This window comes from Caretta caretta, chromosome 6 (genome assembly GCF_965140235.1).
Source record: "Caretta caretta isolate rCarCar2 chromosome 6, rCarCar1.hap1, whole genome shotgun sequence".
Lineage (NCBI taxonomy): Eukaryota > Metazoa > Chordata > Testudines > Cheloniidae > Caretta > Caretta caretta.
This window is the reverse complement of record NC_134211.1, coordinates 11559596-11578764: the sequence shown is the minus strand read 5'-3', so window position 1 is coordinate 11578764 and position 19169 is coordinate 11559596. Positions and strand designations below refer to the sequence as shown.

Genomic DNA, 19169 nt, shown 5'->3' with positions numbered 1-19169 from the left:
TCCTTCAGCTGGGGAGATCACTGTCAACCCAGAACAAAACATTTTGATATTTCTGAATCAACATTTTCGGTACTTTTTGTTGTGTGAAAAGTTTTTGTGTTCACATTTATCCCAATTTAGGACAAAAACAATGATCAAAATATTGGACTCTCCCACAGGATGGAAATTCCAATTTTTTGACCCCCAGCTCATTATTCTTAATTATTAGCCACTAACTTTGGGTGCTTCCATGGCTGGTGCCCAACTTAAAAAGGGCTTTTCAGCGAAGCTGAGCACCCGTAATGCCAGTCAGTGTCCCTGGGAGCTGTGGATGCTCAGCACCTCTGAAAATCAACCCAATACCACTCAGATTGGGCACCCAGACATGTAGAGATCAAATATTAGTTGCCACTTTTAACAACCCAGACACCTTAATCATAGGTTTTAGTAACACATGATGCCAGAGAAAGGAGAATCATTTGTCATATATTTTATTAACCAGGGTGCCACATAACCAATAATTTTTTCTCCAGGGTGAAGCAATTCCCTGGCATCGCTATCCGGAGCTGACTCTAAGAGGATTCTTGGCCTGCCCCTTTTTTATTTCCCCCTTCCCACACAACCAGTCCAGTAAGAGACAACAAGAACAGGAAAATCAATGATCACTTGGTTCTGGTGTATTGTGACCCTTCAGCCAGGTGTTGTCAGCAGCAAAAAGGGCTGGGTCAAATATCTCAGGGTTCCCCTTAAAATCAACAAACACACCAGCTCAAGCACCCACAAGAAACCTGGGAAAACCCTTCCCTGTGAGCCCTTAACAGGCAACACTTCCCCTCTCACGAGCCATGAGTCTGTGTATAGAAACAAGGAAATGTTATTAAGTGGGAAAGGAACACAGCATTGATTTGGGAAAACACAACAAATCAACTGTATATTTACGTGAATAGTAAGTAAAACATAATATCATGGGCAGTAGTCCTTTGCCTCAGTTTTCCCAGAGGCCAGTGTGCCTGTCTGATGGACAAATGTCCCTTTCACGCACCCCTTTCTTCCCTTCCCCTCCAGTCCATGGTTAGCATAGTCCAGCCCAGAGTGCAGTCAGACAGGTCCATCCCAAGCCCCCGGGGGTGGGGGCGTGGTGCTTGATTTCTATGAAGAAATGATTTGCCTCTGCCTCTCTATCATGTACCCTCTTCTAGCTGCAATGCTAGCTTTGTGTCACCTCACACCACACCATCACTTGTAGCCTGAATGCCAGATCTGCAGCCTGAAGTGCCAAACACAGCTATTGCTGTTATAACTCTAGTGGTACTGAATAAGGGCATCTTGCTACAGAGGACTATCTGTCAGCACAATGGTAGATTCATATTCTCAGGATCCTAACCCACACCCCTTCCCCCATTCACAGAAGAAGTTAAAGAGCTAAGATGAGGCTTGGGCATAATCCTTGCATGTTTGTTTGCATGCATACATGCATTTGCTCAACAAACCAAACGAAAACACCAATTGTAGCCCCACTTCCATTACCCAGGAGTGCCAGATGGAGATTTTGGTTAGTACACACTAAGTACAGTCCCACTGTCTTTTTGCCACACAGAAAGGATGAAAACATTTCATATCCTTATCCCCCAAAGTTAATTGTTCACATTGGAAGGGCAGCTAACAAACATGCGAACGAGGTCAGGCATTGTGCCTTTTCCTCCAGTTCACCAAGAGATGGCGGCAGAGAGCTCCTTCCCTATAGCAGCCACAGGCTGACGGCTCGTTTTCACCTTGATCCTCTGATTTCTCTTGGCCTCCACAGGTTTACACTTCATGCACTGCAGCAACTAGGGCTGCATTTCAGAGCCCGCGTACGTTCCACTCCCAAATCGGGCATCCCTGCCTCCTTCCTGCCTGTGGCATAGAAATAGGTGGCTTCTGCTGCATGGAGCGACCAGGCCTAAGAGTGGAACCTGGATTGGAACTCCACATTGCAGAGGGGCAGGGGAGGCAGGAATGGGGCTGACAGGCATAGCCTGGGTCTGGGGGGCAGGGACTGGTTGCAGAGACATGGCCCTCTGGCCCCTCACCGAGGCTGGGATGCCAGTGCCCGCCTCATGGCTCTGCTCAGGGCCTGCTTGATGTCCTTGTTCCTCAGGCTGTAGATGAGGGGGTTGAGCAGTGGTGTGACAAAGGTGTAGATCAGAGCGATCTGTCGGTCCTCCTCCTCTGTTGAGTCGGCCTTGGGGCGCAGGTAGACCAGGCCACAGCAGCCGTATTGCAGCAGCACCACCGTCAGGTGGGAGGAACAGGTGCGGAAGGCGCGGCGCCGGCCCTCGGCCGAGCGGATGCGCAGCACGGCAGCTGTGATGAGGGCGTAGGAGAGGCAGATGAGGAGGAAGGGGACGGCCAGCACAGCCACGCCCACGCTGAACAGCGCAGTCTGGTGGAGGCGCGTGTCGCCGCAGGCTAGACGCAGCACGGGTGGCACATCGCACAGGAAGTGGTTGATCCGGAGACCGCAGAAGGGCAGGGCAAAGACCAGGGCTGTCAGCCCCAGTGAGAGAAGCCCCCCGAGGCACAGTGAGGCAACCACCAGCCACCGGCAGAGCTGTCGTGTCACGATGAGGGCGTAGCGCAGCGGGTGCCGGATGGCCACGTACCGGTCGTAGGCCATGACTGCCAGCAGGAAGCAGTCAGCACTGCCGAGTGCCACAAAGAAGAACATTTGGGCCCCGCAGCTGGCCACGGTGATGGTGGTGTGGGCATCCCAGACACTGACCAGCGTCTGGGGTACTACTGCAGTGGTGTAGCACACCTCCAGCCCTGAGAGGCTGCCCAGAAAGAAGTACATGGGGGAGTGGAGGGTGTGGTCGGTGCAGACCACCCAGAGAATGCAGGCGTTGCTGATGATGATGGTCAGGTAGAGCAGAAGGAAGAGCACGAAGAGGAGCTGCTGTGTCGTAGACACAGACGAAAAGGGGTGGAAGACAAACTCGGTGGCGAAAGACTGGTTGGTGTGGCCCATGTGCCCCAGATTCACCTCACCTGCTGGGAAACCACAGAACCAAGAGTTACACAAGGGGATGTATGTCTCACTGCGTCTCCTGGCTCTCACTGTGCACCACACTCAGACTCCTCATGCTTAGGCACTGCGTTTAGGGTACTCTGCAACAATGCACCTGGATACAGCACCTTGCTGGGAGCCTGCAGCCCTAGGCCCTCATCCCTACGTTACTGTATGAGCCCAGTGGCATCATCTCAGCTCATAGGGCAACTTTGGACTTTCACAGCTAAGAGTTTCAAAAGCAACTGTGGGTTTTGGGACCCAAATGGATGTCTCTTAAAGGAGCCTGTTTTTTAGAGGGTGGAGCCAGATCCTCAAAGGCACCCAACTTCCATTGATTTCAATGGGAACGAGGGCTGAATACCTTTGAGGATCTGGGCCTGAGTACTCAGGACTTTATTAAAATCACCCTCACTTGTGCTGTCCCAGACTGGGCACCCAAAATCACAAGTCACTTTGAAAATGTGGATCCCATCATTGTGATATTTCCTGACCTGTCTTTCACCTTGGCTTGGTTTTTACCGTTCCGGGGCAGGGCTACAAGGCCAGCGGAACTCAAAAGTGGCCCAGCTTCTTCCGTGGGTGAGTTAGCTGAGTGCAGATGCCACTTACAATGTGGGAAGGAATCAGTGCGTCGCTCCACCCTCGTGGCGTTCTGAAGAGGCTCCCACGCTCCTAAAACGATCATGTTCCCAGCAAATGGAATGATCGCCTCCCGCAAGGACCTGGAGAAATTCTGAGTATCTGGAAATATGGGGTTAGAATGGAAACCAGGACTCTAGATCAGTCGTGCCCAAGCACTGCTGTCATGGATGGATAGACAGAGAGATAGATTAGATTAGATTAGATTAGATTAGATTAGATTAGATTAGATTAGATTGGGTGTATGGAGCTAGCTAGCCTGAAGCAAGCACCCCAGATCTGGGAGTTTATGGAAATTAGCCAGTCTCACACGTGAGGGCAGTGATGGGGCCTTTTGTTGCAGCTGGGTTCAGACCAGAAGGGCAGTTCCTTCTGATGGATTGCCCCCCCCCCCCCGTCTCTAAGCCCTGGATCCTGATCGGAATGGCCAGGTTGCTTGTATCCCCCCACATCCTGGAGGCTGGGGAGGTGTCTTTGCCCCCCTAGATTGAAGAGCAGCAGTGAAGCTGCTGCCTAGTAGTTATTGCAGCCCCACGGGCCATTGCCTGCCCTGGGCCTGTCCCTGTTCTCACGCACCCTGGTGAGAATCAAGAGTGACTCCAGGGAAGTCAGTGGGTTCACATTGGAGATCAGTCAGGTCCTGTCTGCAGGGTATACTGGCCAGTGGATCCAACAGTTCAGTCCCCAGACGAGGGCAGGGAGTGTTTGCAGGGCACACAGATCGGGGCAGGTTGGCACAGTACCCCTGATCCCTGTGGGAAGAGACAGAGTCACAGATGCCTGGGTTCAGCCAGCTCTCTGCCTGGATCCCTCCCCTCCAGGCCTGCAGCGGAGAGAGGACAGGATAGGACACAACCAACCATCCCCTTGGATGAGCGTCATGGGAACAGGCATGGAACACACATGCATGCACATGAATATACACATATAGGTGTATACACACACGTGGATACAAAGACATGCACATGTACACACGCATATAAATGCACACATGGAGGCCCACATGCATGCACATACACATATACACACTCTCATGCATGTGCACACATACACAGGAATCCCAGCTGCCAGGAGGGACCATCCCTGGCAGGTTTAGTTCCTCTCAGGACACCCAGCCCACAGTGAGAGCCAACCTTGCCTAACACATGGCCTGACTCCCCTCCAGCCCTATGGGGGAGCCTTGTGGTTGGTGTTGTGCCCATTCCCATCACTGAGGACACAGGTAAGCAGGGGCACGGTGTCCTAGCGGCCAGGACAGAGTTACCTGCCTCCTCATTATTATCCCCATCTCTGGGCAGCACAAGGCACGTCTGCAGGCCGGACGTCCCAGTCCCCAATCTCACCAACAGACGCTGGGTTGGTCTAAATCACCACAACAGTGATGCAGCTCGTTGACACCAGTGGAGGGCTCCAGTAACCCAACGGTTACCATGATGGGGCGAGAGCTGGGGAATGCACTGTAGGCAGCAGCCCTGAACTAGCTAGGGGGAAACCCAGTGGGGTTCACCTACAAGAGCGGATGGTACATCCACCCTTGTAGGGAAGGAGGATGGCCCAGTGGTTAGACCCCTAGCCTGGCTTCCAGTCCCCATTCTGCCACACCCATCCTGCCCAAGTCACTCAGGGTACGTCCGCCTTTGAGCAAGGAGGTGCGATTCCCACCTTGGGTAGCTGCACCTGCTCGAGCTAGTGCCTAGAAATAGTTGCATGTCTGCTGTCGCATGGGCTAGTGGCCCGAGTTATACACCCAGGGGCGGGGTTGGATTGTACTCGGAGCATCTGACCAAGCCACTGTGCACTCGCTGCTATCTTTAGGCACTAGCATGAGCAGAGCTAGCATGGGTGTGACTCACCCCTCCCAGCTCAAACATAGGTGTGCCCACAGTCTCTCTGGGCTTCACTACCTCCTCTGCCCAATGGGGATAACTGCCCTACTGCACAAGGGATCTGAGAGGCACCCACATTCTCTGTGGGTGGCTAAGTGCCCGTGATAGCTGGCTGAAGGGAACGGATGGAGGTGCTGCAGGATTGACCATCCTGGGGTAGTGAGCCACGGCATTGGTCCAATAAATGACAGCGATAAATCAGTTCTCAAGGAAATCTCTATCCCTGGCCGCCTCTTCTTCTCCAGTGTGGGCAGCTGACCGTGGCACGGGGTCAGTGAGTCTCCAGCCGCTTGCTTCAGCACTCAAGCTGAGCGGGGAGGAGTCCTGCATCAGCTGCTGTTGGACACCTGGCCAGATGGTCTGATCCAGGCTGGCAGTTGCTGTGGCCCCCTTCCCTTCACCCTGTCAGTCTGTGCAGCTCTTTGATATCAGCAGAGAATCCCAGAAAGCTAACAGGGGAGACATCAGCCATGGCAGGGTGAGATTTGGGAACACACCTTAGAGAGGAACCCCAAACTGGCTCTGCGGGACCCAGTGGGCTTCACTCACAGGAACCCATGGTACATACAGCCTTTCAGGGAAGGAGGGTGGGTGAGTAGTTAGGGACCCCTTTCCCCCTGGATGGGTTGTCATCATGGAGATCAAACCCAGGATCCAAAGGAGGATCCTGCCCCCCACGGCTCCAGCAGACTCATCAATCTCTCAGTGGTGCGGTCGCTAGCAGAGGACAGAGTGCTACATGGAGTAAGCCAGGGTTACAGAAGCATCCAGGCTGCAGCTACTGACTGAGTCAAATTATAAGACCATAGAGATCATTGCTCTGCTCCAGCTAGGAAATTTCTGAGCGAGCTCACCCCATGCTAGTCAGACACCACTTCGCCAGCAGTGCTGCTGCAGTTGTACTGAAACAAGCCAGCCCTGACCTACTCCCAGTGCCCTCTGTGCTGAGGCTTAGGGCATTTTCCTACTACCCACTAAGACTGGGGAGAGGCTTATATTAAACATCACAGTGCAGCCTGGAGCTGGATGGAGCAGCCATGGGGAGAGAGCCCCCATCCGTTCCAATCACAGCCAGGAAAGCCCAGAGACAAGAAATGGGGGGTGGGGAGGGACTGCCACTAAGTCATTGTCCACCCCACCCCCACCCCAAGCTAAGACACCACCACGAAACTGGTACATTCTGGGTAAATACATATGCAAATGAGCATGCTGAGCATCTCCCCCCACACACATTCTGGGCTTCCTAATTCCAGGCCCCGGGGCTCCATGGGACGCTGAAGCAGGTGTTTGCTGGCTAAGCACAGGGGTTGAAATGATGTCCTTACCCTGCCGAGTCCTGTCAGGTTCCTGGAGCCGCTTGGGGTGGTGATGGGCTGAGCTGCATGCTGTCACCTGGCTAGGAGGCCAGTCCCAAAGGCTGAGGATGGCTCATGGCCCAGCTGAGGCCTCGGAGACTATTGGACAATGGAGGGCAGAGAGCTAGTGAGTCTGGCAGTGTCCAAAGGCTCCTTGACAACGGGCTCTGGCTGCAGAGGGAGCCGGTATAGGGATCTTAGAAAGGGGGAGTGTCTTTCTCTAGCAGCAACAGGAGACAACATCAAAGTGTCCCCCTCTCCCGTGGCTGCCTCCGCCTCCACCCTGATGCAGCTGGGGTATTTAGCTTCCTCCCCAAGATCTGTCCCTAGGGGGGCTGCCATCCCCCCCCCCACCTCATCCAGCACTGACATGCACTTCCTCAGTCAGAAGCAATTGATCCTGGTGCCAGACTACCTGTGCCATTCTGGGTATGGAGCCCACACATCCACCCCCCACCTGCCCCCCAGCAGGGTCTCTGCCAGGGACTCACTCTGGGTTCAAAGAAGAGCTGGATAATTTCATGGAGTATAGGTCCACCCATGGCTGTTAGCCACAGTGGTCAGGATGCAATCCCATGCCCAGGGTGAACTGAAACCTCTGCCTGCCAGAAGGGGATCGGTCTAACTGCCCTGCTCTGTACACTTGCCCTGGAGCTCTGGTATGGGCCACAGTTGGAGACAGGATACTGGATGAGACCGTGGTCTGACCTAGTGTGTCAGCTCTTAAGCTTTTCTCACTGTGGAGTACCCAACAACAAGGCTCAATGGATCAGAAATTTGACAGGGGCCTCAGATTGCCCACACCACACCTTTGCCTTTGATGGGCACCAACTACTCAAGGAATCTTTGCCAGTGCCCTCTTAGGCTAACCAGCGCCTTCTTCATGGAAGTGCGTCTATTGGCTACTCACCACCTAAATCTCCACAGTCACTGGATGCTACAGCTCCGATCCCAGCAAAATCTCTACACCCCCTCCCCATCTTCTCTGTACAACCAATGCTTTCTTCTGAATCTCCAGTGCGGTCCAAAGCTCTCTCAGTGCACTTGCTGTGTGCCACCAGAGCATTGTGGGTCATGGTATATTCAAATGAGCATCACATGGCAGGCCCCCCAATTTGGCAACTGAATTCATTTCTCCTAGTTCCCCTGAGCTCCCTAGCTGTGAGTAGGCAAAGCATTATGGGTAGGGTATATGCAAATGAGCAGCACGTGGGCATCCCCATTTGGTATCCAAATTCCTTAGTCCCACTCAGCTCCCTAGCCAAGAGTTGGCAATAGTAGTGGAATATGCAAATGAATGGCACTGGGTATCTCCATTGGGCCTCAGAATCCTCTGATCCTCTGCCACCCATAGGCACTTCAGGGACTGCTGGCAACATTTAACCCCAATAGAAATCATGGGGGCCTGGTTGCATTGGGAGTGGAGGGGTACCTACATCCATAAATCTGCCCTGTGTTGGATTTCAGGGTATTTTATGCCAGATAGAATCTGTCCCCTAGCAGCCAATCCCAGGTAGCTCCTGTGCCAGGCTGTGCCAGTCACAACCAGTCCATCCCCTCCAGCCACTGCAACATGCTATTCTCATGTCACCCACCACAATGAGCACTACCCACCCAGGCTGGACATTAGGGCTATTTCCTGAATCATATCAGTCTTCATGTGTCTCTAACAGTGCTCCAGATAGCAGCTCCACTGCCTTTTTATTGGTCACTCCCCCCGTCTGCCACCCAGCACCTTGGCACCTCCTGCTCTCCACCAGAACCATATTGGCCAAGGTAGATGGCTGTTCCAGATGCTCTAAGGTCAGACCCTGAGCCATGTTCTCAGCTGCCCTGTTCCTGTTCCCAGGACAGAGGTAGTACTAAGCCACCTATGACCTCCCTTCCTCAGTCCCTGGAAAAATCATGGAGCAGGTCCTCAAAAGAATCAATCCTGAAGCACTTGCATGAGAGGAAAGTGATCAGGAACAGCCAGCATGGATTCACCAAGGGAAGGTCATGCCTGACTAATCTAATCGCCTTTTATGATGAGATTACTGGTTCTGTGGATGAAGGGAAAGCAGTGGATGTATTGTTTCTTGACTTTAGCAAAGCTTTTGACACGGTCTCCCACAGTATTCTTGTCAGCAAGTTAAGGAAGTATGGGCTGGAAGAATGCACTATAAGGTGGGTAGAAAGCTGGCTAGATTGTCGGGCTCAACGGGTAGTGATCAATGGCTCCATGTCTAGTTGGCAGCCGGTATCAAGTGGAGTGCCCCAAGGGTCGGTCCTGGGGCCGGTTTTGTTCAATATCTTCATAAATGATCTGGAGGATGGTGTGGATTGCACTCTCAGCAAATTTGCAGATGATACTAAACTGGGAGGAGTGGTAGATACGCTGGAGGGGAGGGATAGGATACAGAAGGACCTAGACAAATTGGAGGATTGGGCCAAAAGAAATCTGATGAGGTTCAATAAGGATAAGTGCAGGGTCCTGCACTTAGGACGGAAGAACCCAATGCACAGCTACAGACTAGGGACCGAATGGCTAGGCAGCAGTTCTGCGGAAAAGGACCTAGGGGTGACAGTGGACGAGAAGCTGGATATGAGTCAGCAGTGTGCCCTTGTTGCCAAGAAGGCCAATGGCATTTTGGGATGTATAAGTAGGGGCATAGCGAGCAGATCGAGGGACGTGATCGTTCCCCTCTATTCGACATTGGTGAGGCCTCATCTAGAGTACTGTGTCCAGTTTTGGGCCCCACACTTCAAGAAGGATGTGGATAAATTGGAGAGAGTCCAGCGAAGGGCAACAAAAATGATTAGGGGTCTGGAACACATGACTTATGAGGAGAGGCTGAGGGAGCTGGGATTGTTTAGCCTGCAGAAGAGAAGCTGCTTTGATAGCTGCTTTCAACTACCTGAAAGGGGGTTCCAAAGAGGATGGCTCTAGACTGTTCTCAATGGTAGCAGATGACAGAACGAGGAGTAATGGTCTCAAGTTGCAGTGGGGGAGGTTTAGATTGGGTATTAGGAAAAACTTTTTCGCTAAGAGGGTGGTGAAACACTGGAATGCGTTACCTATGGAGGTGGTAGAATCTCCTTCCTTAGAGGTTTTTAAGGTCAGGCTTGACAAAGCCCTGGCTGGGATGATTTAACTGGGATTTGGTCCTGCTTCGAGCAGGGGGTTGGACTAGATGACCTTCTGGGGTCCCTTCCAACCCTTATATTCTATGATTCTATGATTCTATGATTCCTTCCATGGCCATCCATGGCACTGCCCAGCCCCAACAGAAGCTCTCCATTCCCGAATGCAAAGAATATGAGTTAGAGCAGTGTCGGGACTGCTCCAACTTAGTCTCTGCTCTGCAGGCCGTGGGGAGCAGAGAAGACCTAGAGCTCCATGCACTCCGGCCATGCCACTGATACATCCCTTATGCTGGAGGAGAACAGGGCTGATGCAGGTTCTTATGTCAATTCCACACCAGCCAGAGAGGCCCCTGCTCTGGGGGATTCTCAGAGAGACTTTAAGGCCCCTCTACTCTGTCAGAATTATGGAAAAGGGTCTGCTTGAAAAACCATGCTGTTATCAGACAGGTGAGGCCAAGACTGTCCCAGGAGTTGAGAGCCTGGAAGCCCTAACTCCTCTCCAGTTCACTGGGTGTGCAGCCATGGAGCCTGGGAGTGCAAGGAAGTGGGACTGCAATTTTCTAAAAATTCAATTTGGAAGGGGTTTTTGGGGGGGGATAAGGGTTACCAAAAAGTTGAAATTTTCAGCTGAAAATTTTGACAATTTTTCCCCATTTTCCTTGAAATTTTCTGGGGGAATAAAACCCCATTTTCCAAACAACTCTAGAAGACAGAGGCAATGGACTGGAAGGAGAGAGAACAAATCATTGCTCTGGGTGAATAAGTTTCGATGAAAGGATGGATACAAAGGAAGGTACCCTTCTGGTCTTAACATTTATGACTGTAAATATGGACACCAGATGACCCACTGTATGGAAGGGTGGACCAATGGATGAATGAGTGGATGGATGGATGGATGGACCAATGGATGGACCACTGGATGGACCAACCACTGGATGGACGGACCAATGGAGCTACTATAAGGTGGATGCATAAGTGGGTGGAAAACCGTTCCCAGAGAGTAGTTAACAGTGGTTCACAGTCAAGCTGGAAGGGCATATTGAGTGGGGTCCCGCAAGGATCAGTTCTGCATCCGGCTCTGTTCAATATCTTCACTGATGATTTAGATAATGACATAGACAATACAATTTTAAAGTTTGCAGATGGTACCAAGCTGGGAGGGGTTGCAAGTGCTTTGGAGGATAGGATTAAAATTCGTAATGATCTGGACAAACTGGAGAAATGGTCTGAAGTAAATTGGATGAAATTCAATAGGACAAATGCAAAGTACTCCACTTAGGAGGGAACAATCAATTGCACGCAGACAAAATGGGAAACGACTGCCTCGGAAGGAGTACTGCAGAAGGGATCTGGGGGCTATAGTGGATCACAAGCCAAATATGAGTCAACAGTGTAACACTGTTGAAAAAAAAGCAAACATCATTCTGGGATGTATTAGCAAGAGTGTTGTAAGCAAGACACGAGAAGTAATTCTTCTGCTCTACTCTGCACTGATTAGGCCTCAGCTGGAGTATTGTGTCCAGTTCTGGGCACCACATTTCAGGAAAGATGTGGACGAATTGGAGAAAGTCCAGAGAAGAACAACAAACATGGTTAAAGGTCTAGAATGTGACCTATGAGGGAAGATTGAAAAAATAGGGTTTGTTTAGTCTAGAGAAGAGAAGACTGAGAGGGGACATGGTAACAGTTTTTAAATACATAAAAGCTTGTTACAACTACAAGGAGGAGGGAAACAATGCAGCAAAATCCCAAATATTGGCAAACTGCTGAGGTTGAGGGGCAACACTAATCAGCCAGCATCAAGTCTCATCCTGGTGTCTAGTAGAGATCAGCTTAAGTCCTGAAGCAGTAGGTTTACTATCCTGCCACAAGTTTTTTAGTATTAACTATGATAATATTCTTGATAGCCATAAAAATATCAAAAAAATTCTGTCAAAACTGTTTTTGAAGGCAACTTTGGTTTATCTCAACAAAATATTTTTGCAAAAACTGAGAAATTTTGGCTGAAAATCAATTTTTTTCTCTTCTTTGGGCTGGGCTCCCCAGCTGGACTACATCTCCCATGATGCATCACAGCAATATAGCTCCTATGATGCTGTCACAATAAAATTCCCCCCCCCCCCCCCAGGGTCCCCTGGGTAAGCACCAGCGTTGCATATTGCTAACGCCTTTATATGCATTGGAAAGTATCTTGGAAAGGGTTGAAGGTATGAGTGTGGAGTGAAAGATTCCATTGGATGTTACGAGAGGCCGAAGGGGGAGGAAGGAAGAAAGGAACAGGTTAACTCAATGATCCAGCTAGGCCCGAAGATAAGAAACGAAACTGCAGCGCAAGGCGAGTGCACACAAATAAGCTCTCTGCTGCCAAACAGCCAGATGCCTGTGTCTCAACCCCAGCCAGCTGTGAAAAAGGAGACCTGAGCCAGACAGAATTGAAGGGGTTGCAAAACTAGTAAGATTGAAAAAGTCAGTGAGTGGAAAAACAACAGAAACCGGTGTGTTTTGGGGAAACTAAGGGAGCTGCGGAAGGCCGGTTTGGACTGGTACCGAGAGCATGGGGGACGAGAGTCCCTGAATGAAAATGCCCCTGGAAGAACCCAGGGCTTAAAACCCTCCTGAGAGCTGAAGCAAGTTGGAGATTTACAACAGACCCTAGATGACCTGTGCACAGGACAGAACTCTCGTCTACCCTTCCCCTGCTCTTCTTCTTACGTTACACCCAGACTTGGCCAGCCTTTGGTTGTGCATGTGTAAGTATGAAAGTGGGTTAGGGCTTGGGCACTAACGCTTTCTTCCTCCCTCTGAGTGACGTGGAGCACGCCCAGCACTCACAGCTGTTATTTGGTTAATAAAGCTTTAAACTTAGTTACTTGGTGTGGTCCCTCATCTCCTCCCCTAAAGATCCTGTGGCCTCAGCCTGATCACCTGAAGCCCCAGGCAGATTGGTAACATAAATCTGTCACATTTTTAGTGGAGAAGTGTGTGGGGAGGGGTTGTGAGAGCGTACCAATTGTTCTAACTGGCTGTATTGACGAATTATGTCGGCATGTTCAGGAAACGAATGTTAATGATTGCGGACTTGGGAGTCCCACAGTCGTGGGTGACGGCATCCACAATGGGTTCAAGGCTGGACACACGGGCATTAGGTAGTGCAGACATGGGAGTCCCGCTTCCTGGCCCGCTGGTGTCATGGGAGGCTGGTGGACCTGATGCCCAAGTCACAGAAGGAGTGACAAAAAGGGACAGGACCCTGTTGCGTCTTTCAAAGGGGAGTGAGGACCTCTCCCAGTTGGAGAGGGCTCTCACCAAGTTGGGTCATAATCCCTGGGATTCCATAGCGGAGCTTCAGAAACTTGTGCACACTTGGCAGGATTTGTTAGACCTGTATGCCGAGTGTGAAAGGCACAAGGGTAAAAACTTGGGGGCAGCTGTGGGATTGGTATAGACTTTTGTGTTTTGTACAAGCGTGAGCACGGAAGAGTTACAAAGGTAAAAGAGATTTAAAAAGAAATATGTTCAGGCGGTATTTTCTATATGAGACCCAACTCTGAAGGACACAGGAGTGTGGGCAAATAGTGGTAGCACCTCTGTAGGAAATGTGTAAAAGGAACAATCCAAGGATGATACTTTGTTCAAGAGATTACTCCTTTTAAACAGATCTTGCTCTGTTAAACCAAACTCTGAAGGATATAGGAGTTTGGGCAATGTAGTATTTTTTGTGAGTGATATTGTGGTGATTTCACAATTTTGAAAGAAATGTTTAAGGAAAGGGACCAGGAGAGCTGGGGGATAGTTAAGGAACTACGTGGCTCTGGGAAGAAGGATAATGGAGTTTGAGGTGCAAGTGGTGTTCTCATCCATCCTCCCCGTGGTAGGAAAAGGCCTGGGTAGGGACCGTCGAATCGTGGAAGTCAACGAATGGCTATGCAGGTTGTGTCAGAGAGAAGGCTTTGGATTCTTTGCCCATGGGATGGTGTTCCATGAAGGAGGAGTGCTGGGCAGAGATGGGCTCCACCCTACGAAGAGAGGGAAGAGCATCTTTGCGAGCAGGCTGGCTAACCTAGTGAGGAGGGCTTTAAATTAGGTTCACCGGGGGAAGGAGACCAAAGTCCTGAGGTAAGTGGGAAAGCGGGATACCGGGAGGAAGCACAGGCAGGAACGTCTGTGAGGGGAGGGCTCCTGCCTCATACTGAGAATGAGGGGCGATCAGCAGGTTATCTCAAGTGCTTATATACAAATGCACAAACCCTTGGAAACAAGCAGGGAGAACTGGAGGTCCTGGTGATGTCAAGGAATTATGACGTGACTGGAATAACAGAGACTTGGTGGGATAACTCACATGACTGGAGTACTGTCATGGATGGTTATAAACTGTTTAGGAAGGACAGGCAGGGCAGAAAAGGTGGGGGAGTAGCACTGTATGTAAGGGAGCAGTATGACTGCTCAGAGCTCCGGTACGAAACTGCAGAAAAACCTGAGTGTCTCTGGATTAAGTTTAGAAGTGTGAGCAACAAGAGTGATGTAGTGGTGGGAGTCTGCTATAGACCACCGGACCAGGGGGATGAGGTGGATGAGGCTTTCTTCCGGCAACTCGCAGAAGCTACTAGATCGCACGCACTGGTTCTCATGGGTGACTTTAATTTTCCTGATATCTGCTGGGAGAGCAATACAGCGGTGCATAGACAATCCAGAAAGTTTTTGGAAAACGTAGGGGACAATTTCCTAGTGCAAGTGCTAGAGGAGCCAACTAGGGGGGGAGCTTTTCTTGACCTGCTGCTCACAAACCGGGAAGAATTAGTGGGGGAAGGAAAAGTGGATGGGAATTTGGGAGGCAGTGACCATGAGTTGGTTGAGTTCAGGATCCTGACACAGGGAAGAAAGGTAAGCAGCAGGATACGGACCCTGGACTTCAGGAAAGCAGACTTCGACTCCCTCAGGGAACGGATGGGTAGGATCCCCTGGGGGACTAACATGAAGGGGAAAGGAGTCCAGGAGAGCTGGCTGTATTTCAAGGAATCCCTGTTGAGGTTACAGGGACGAACCATCCCGATGAGTCGAAAGAATAGTAAATATGGCAGGCGACCAGCTTGGCTTAACGGTGAAATCCTAGCGGATCTTAAACATAAAAAAGAAGCTTACAAGAAGTGGAAGGTTGGACATATGACCAGGGAAGAGTATAAAAATATTGCTCGGGCATGTAGGAATGAAATCAGGAAGGCCAAATCGCACCTGGAGCTGCAGCTAGCAAGAGATGTCAAGAGTAACAAGAAGGGTTTCTTCAGGTATGTTGGCAACAAGAAGAAAGCCAAGGAAAGTGTGGGCCCCTTACTGAATGAGGGAGGCAACCTAGTGACAGAGGATGTGGAAAAAGCTAATGTACTCAATGCTTTTTTTGCCTCTGTCTTCACTAACAAGGTCAGCTCCCAGACTGCTGTGCTGGGCATCACAGCATGGGGAGTAGATGGCCAGCCCTCTGTGGAGAAAGAGGTGGTTAGGGACTATTTAGAAAAGCTGGACGTGCACAAGTCCATGGGGCCGGACGAGTTGCATCCGAGAGTGCTAAAGGACCTGGCGGCTGTGATTGCAGAGCCATTGGCCATTATCTTTGAAAACTCGTGGCGAACGGGGGAAGTCCCAGATGACTGGAAAAAGGCTAATGTAGTGCCAATCTTTAAAAAAGGGAAGAAGGCGGATCCTGGGAACTACAGGCCAGTCAGCCTCACCTCAGTCCCCGAAAAAATCATGGAGCAGGTCCTCAAGGAATCAATCCTGAAACACTTACATGGGAGGAAAGTGATCAGGAACAGTCAGCATGGATTCACCAAGGGAAGGTCATGCTTGACTAATCTAATCGCCTTCTATGATGAGATTACTGGTTCTGTGGATGAAGGGAAAGCAATGAATGTATTGTTTCTTGACTTTAGCAAAGCTTTTGACACGGTCTCCCACAGTATTCTTGCCAGCAAGTTAAAGAAGTATGGGCTGGATGAATGCACTATAAGGTGAGTTGAAAGTTGGCTAGATTGTCGGGCTCAATGGGTAGTGATCAATGGCTCCATGTCTAGTTGGCAGCCGGTGTCAAGTGGAGTGCCCCAGGGGTCGGTCCTTGGACCGGTTTTGTTCAATATCTTCATAAATGATCTGGAGGATGGTGTGGATTGCACTCTCAGCAAATTTGCGGATGATACTAAACTGGGAGGAATGGTAGATACGCTAGAGGGCAGGGATAGGATACAGAGGGACCTAGACAACTTGGAGGATTGGGCCAAAAGAAATCTGATGAGGTTCAATAAGGATAAGTGCAGGGTCCTGCACTTAGGACGGAAGAACCCAATGCACCGCTACAGACTAGGGACCGAATGGCTAGGCAGCAGTTCTGCGGAAAAGGACCTAGGGGTGACAGTGGACGAGAAGCTGGATATGAGTCAGCAGTGTGCCCTTGTTGCCAAGAAGGCCAATGGCATTTTGGGATGTATAAGTAGGGGCATAGCGAGCAGATCGAGGGACGTGATCGTCCCTTTTTATTCGACATTGGTGAGGCCTCATCTGGAGTACTGTGTCCAGCTTTGGGCCCCACACTACAAGAAGGATGTGGATAAATTGGAGAGAGTCCAGCGAAGGGCAACAAAAATGATTAGGGGTCTGGAACACATGACTTATGAGGAGAGGCTGAGGGAACTGGGATTGTTTAGCCTGCAGAAGAGAAGAATGAGAGGGGATTTGATAGCTGCTTTCAACTACCTGAGAGGTGGTTCCAAAGAGGATGGTTCTAGACTATTCTCAGTGGTAGAAGAGGACAGGACAAGGAGTAATGGTCTCAAGTTGCAGTGGGGGAGGTTTAGGTTGGATATTAGGAAAAACTTTTTCACTAGGAGGGTGGTGGAATTTCACTGGAATGCGTTACCTATGGAGGTGGTAGAATCTCCTTCCTTAGAAGTTTTTAAGGTCAGGCTTGACAAAGCCCTGGCTGGGATGATTTAATTGGGAATTGGTCCTGCTTTGAGCAGGGGGTTGGACCTGATGACCTCCTGAGGTCCCTTCCAACCCTGATATTCTATGATTCTGTGATTCTATGATTCTATGATAATTTAATTTTTAACAAAAATGATTAAGGGTTTGGAACAGCTTCTATATGGGGAAAGATTAGAAGACTGGGACTTTTCAGCTTGGAAAAGAGATGACTAAGGGGCCATATGATAGAGGTCTATAATGTCATGACTGGTGTGGAGAAAGTAAGGAAGGAAGTGTTATTTACTCCTTCTCATAACACAAGAACTAGGGATCACCCAATGAAATTAATAGGAGGTAGGTTTAAACAAACAAAGATGTAAGCAGTGTCAGGATGAGCTCCACCCTGACATCTGGTGGTGAGGTGTGGCAAGTTGTGGAAAAGAACTTCAGGGGCTGATCTCATTTGCATAGGCACACCCACCCTGCCTAGAATGAGGCCATAGCTGCCCAAATGGTCACTTTGGCTGCTGTGGGATCCCCAGTGTCTCTGTTATTGGGGCAGGAAGAATAAATTGTTATTACCCTGATTATGGGAACTGTGCTTGGAACTGTACTTGGCCTTTTGATATGATGGAGGGACTCACCATCAACTAAGTAGCACTTGCTAGGCAAGGGTCATGGGTTCCAAAACTCTGTGAATTGAGAGAGGTTGGGGATAAGTATTAATACTTGGTGGCATGGGCCCCTTGGTGAGGGTTTTACATGCTAATTGCACTTCCTCCTCTCTCCACTGTGGAATATCAGAGCTAATTTTGATTTAATCAGGAGTCTAGTTATAGGCTGCTGAGCTCACTTTGGGCTAATGGTGCACCAGCACTGAGGCTCCCCTACTACAAGCTGAATTCACCTAAGAGCTGAAATCACTGAGTGTTGTGTTAAGTAGTGGGGGAGCCTGAAGATATATTGTGGAGCAGTTTGTGGGACGGCTGGAGTGCCTTGTGGACAGGCTGGTGGAGCAGTTCATAGGACGGCGGGAGCTGCTGGTGGGCTGCAGAGCTGAGCAAATCAGTTCGTGGGGCGGCTGGTGGAGCGGAGCGGAGCGAAGGCCTATGGAGCTGTGGGGCGCTCAGCTTCAGATCATGAAAGGTGCCTTTTACCCCTGTCCCCATCTCCACCCAGGTTGGGAAGTAAAGCTCTGCAGATAAACTTTTGAACTCTGGGGCTGCCCTGACCAGGGACAGAGACTTTTCGGTCATTGGACTTTTGGGACTTTGGGTGATTTGGGGTTGCTGGATTCAAGAACCAAAGGGAAAGGGCATGCCCCAATTTGCTTGGGGTGGGTTTTTTGCTCATGGGTTGTGTTATGAATCCTGTTGGTGGTGTTTCCCCAACATAATGCCATATTGTTTCTCTCTGTTATTAAAAGGCTTTTTGCTACACTCAGACTATGTGCTTGTGAGAGGGGAAGTATTGCCTCTTGGAGGCGCCCAGCGGGGGTGGTATATATTTGTCCCAGGTCACTGGGTGGGGGCTCGAGCCGGTTTGCATTGTATTATTGGAATGGATTCCCTAGATATTGAACCCGGCCCTTGTTGCTGCCAACTCTGACGGGCAGAAGGGTTACAAAAGGAAGTATTTCTTCACATAATGCACAGTCAACCTGGGGGAACTCTTTGCCAGAGGATGTTGTGAAGGCCAAGACCATAACAGGGTTAAAAAAGGAACTAGATAAGTTCATGGAGGATAGGTCCATCAATGTCTACTAGCCAGGATGGGCAGGGATGGTGTCCCTAGCCTCTGTTGCCAGAAGCTGGGAATGGGTGACAGGAAATGCATCACTTGATGATTTTACCTGTTCTGTTCATTCCCTTTGAAGTACCTGGCATAGGCCACTGTCGGAAGACAGGATACTGGGCTAGATGGACCTTTGGTCTGACCCAGTGTGGCCGTTCTTATGTTTACAACGTAACATGGTTACCTTATAATCCACATACATTATCTTTACAGTTATACACAAATAAAGAAAACAAATTAAATCTAACCAGGTCAGTCCCCACAGAAACACAGTGAGAAGAAACTTAAAGTTCCCAAAAGCTTAGGTTGAGTTTGCCTGAGTCTCAGCCCTGGTCTACACTAGGAGTTTAGGTCGAATTTAGCAGCATCAAATCAATGTAAACCTGC

General features: G+C 50.1%; 1 protein-coding gene across 1 annotated transcript; it reads right to left on the bottom strand.

The window, feature by feature from the left end:
- Window positions 1–454: 454 nt before the first annotated feature.
- On the bottom strand, window positions 455–2994 carry LOC125638857 (olfactory receptor 10Q1-like). Its single transcript, XM_048855086.2, has one exon. The coding sequence runs from the start codon at window positions 2987–2989 to the stop codon at window positions 2048–2050; it is 942 nt and encodes a 313-aa protein (XP_048711043.2). The 5' UTR covers window positions 2990–2994; the 3' UTR covers window positions 455–2047.
- Window positions 2995–19169: the final 16175 nt, after the last annotated feature.

What these genes read in the sequence shown, in the direction of transcription:
- LOC125638857 (XM_048855086.2), bottom strand. Translation starts at nt 2,989, where the DNA reads ATGGGCCACACCAACCAGTCTTTCGCCACCGAGTTTGTCTTCCACCCC.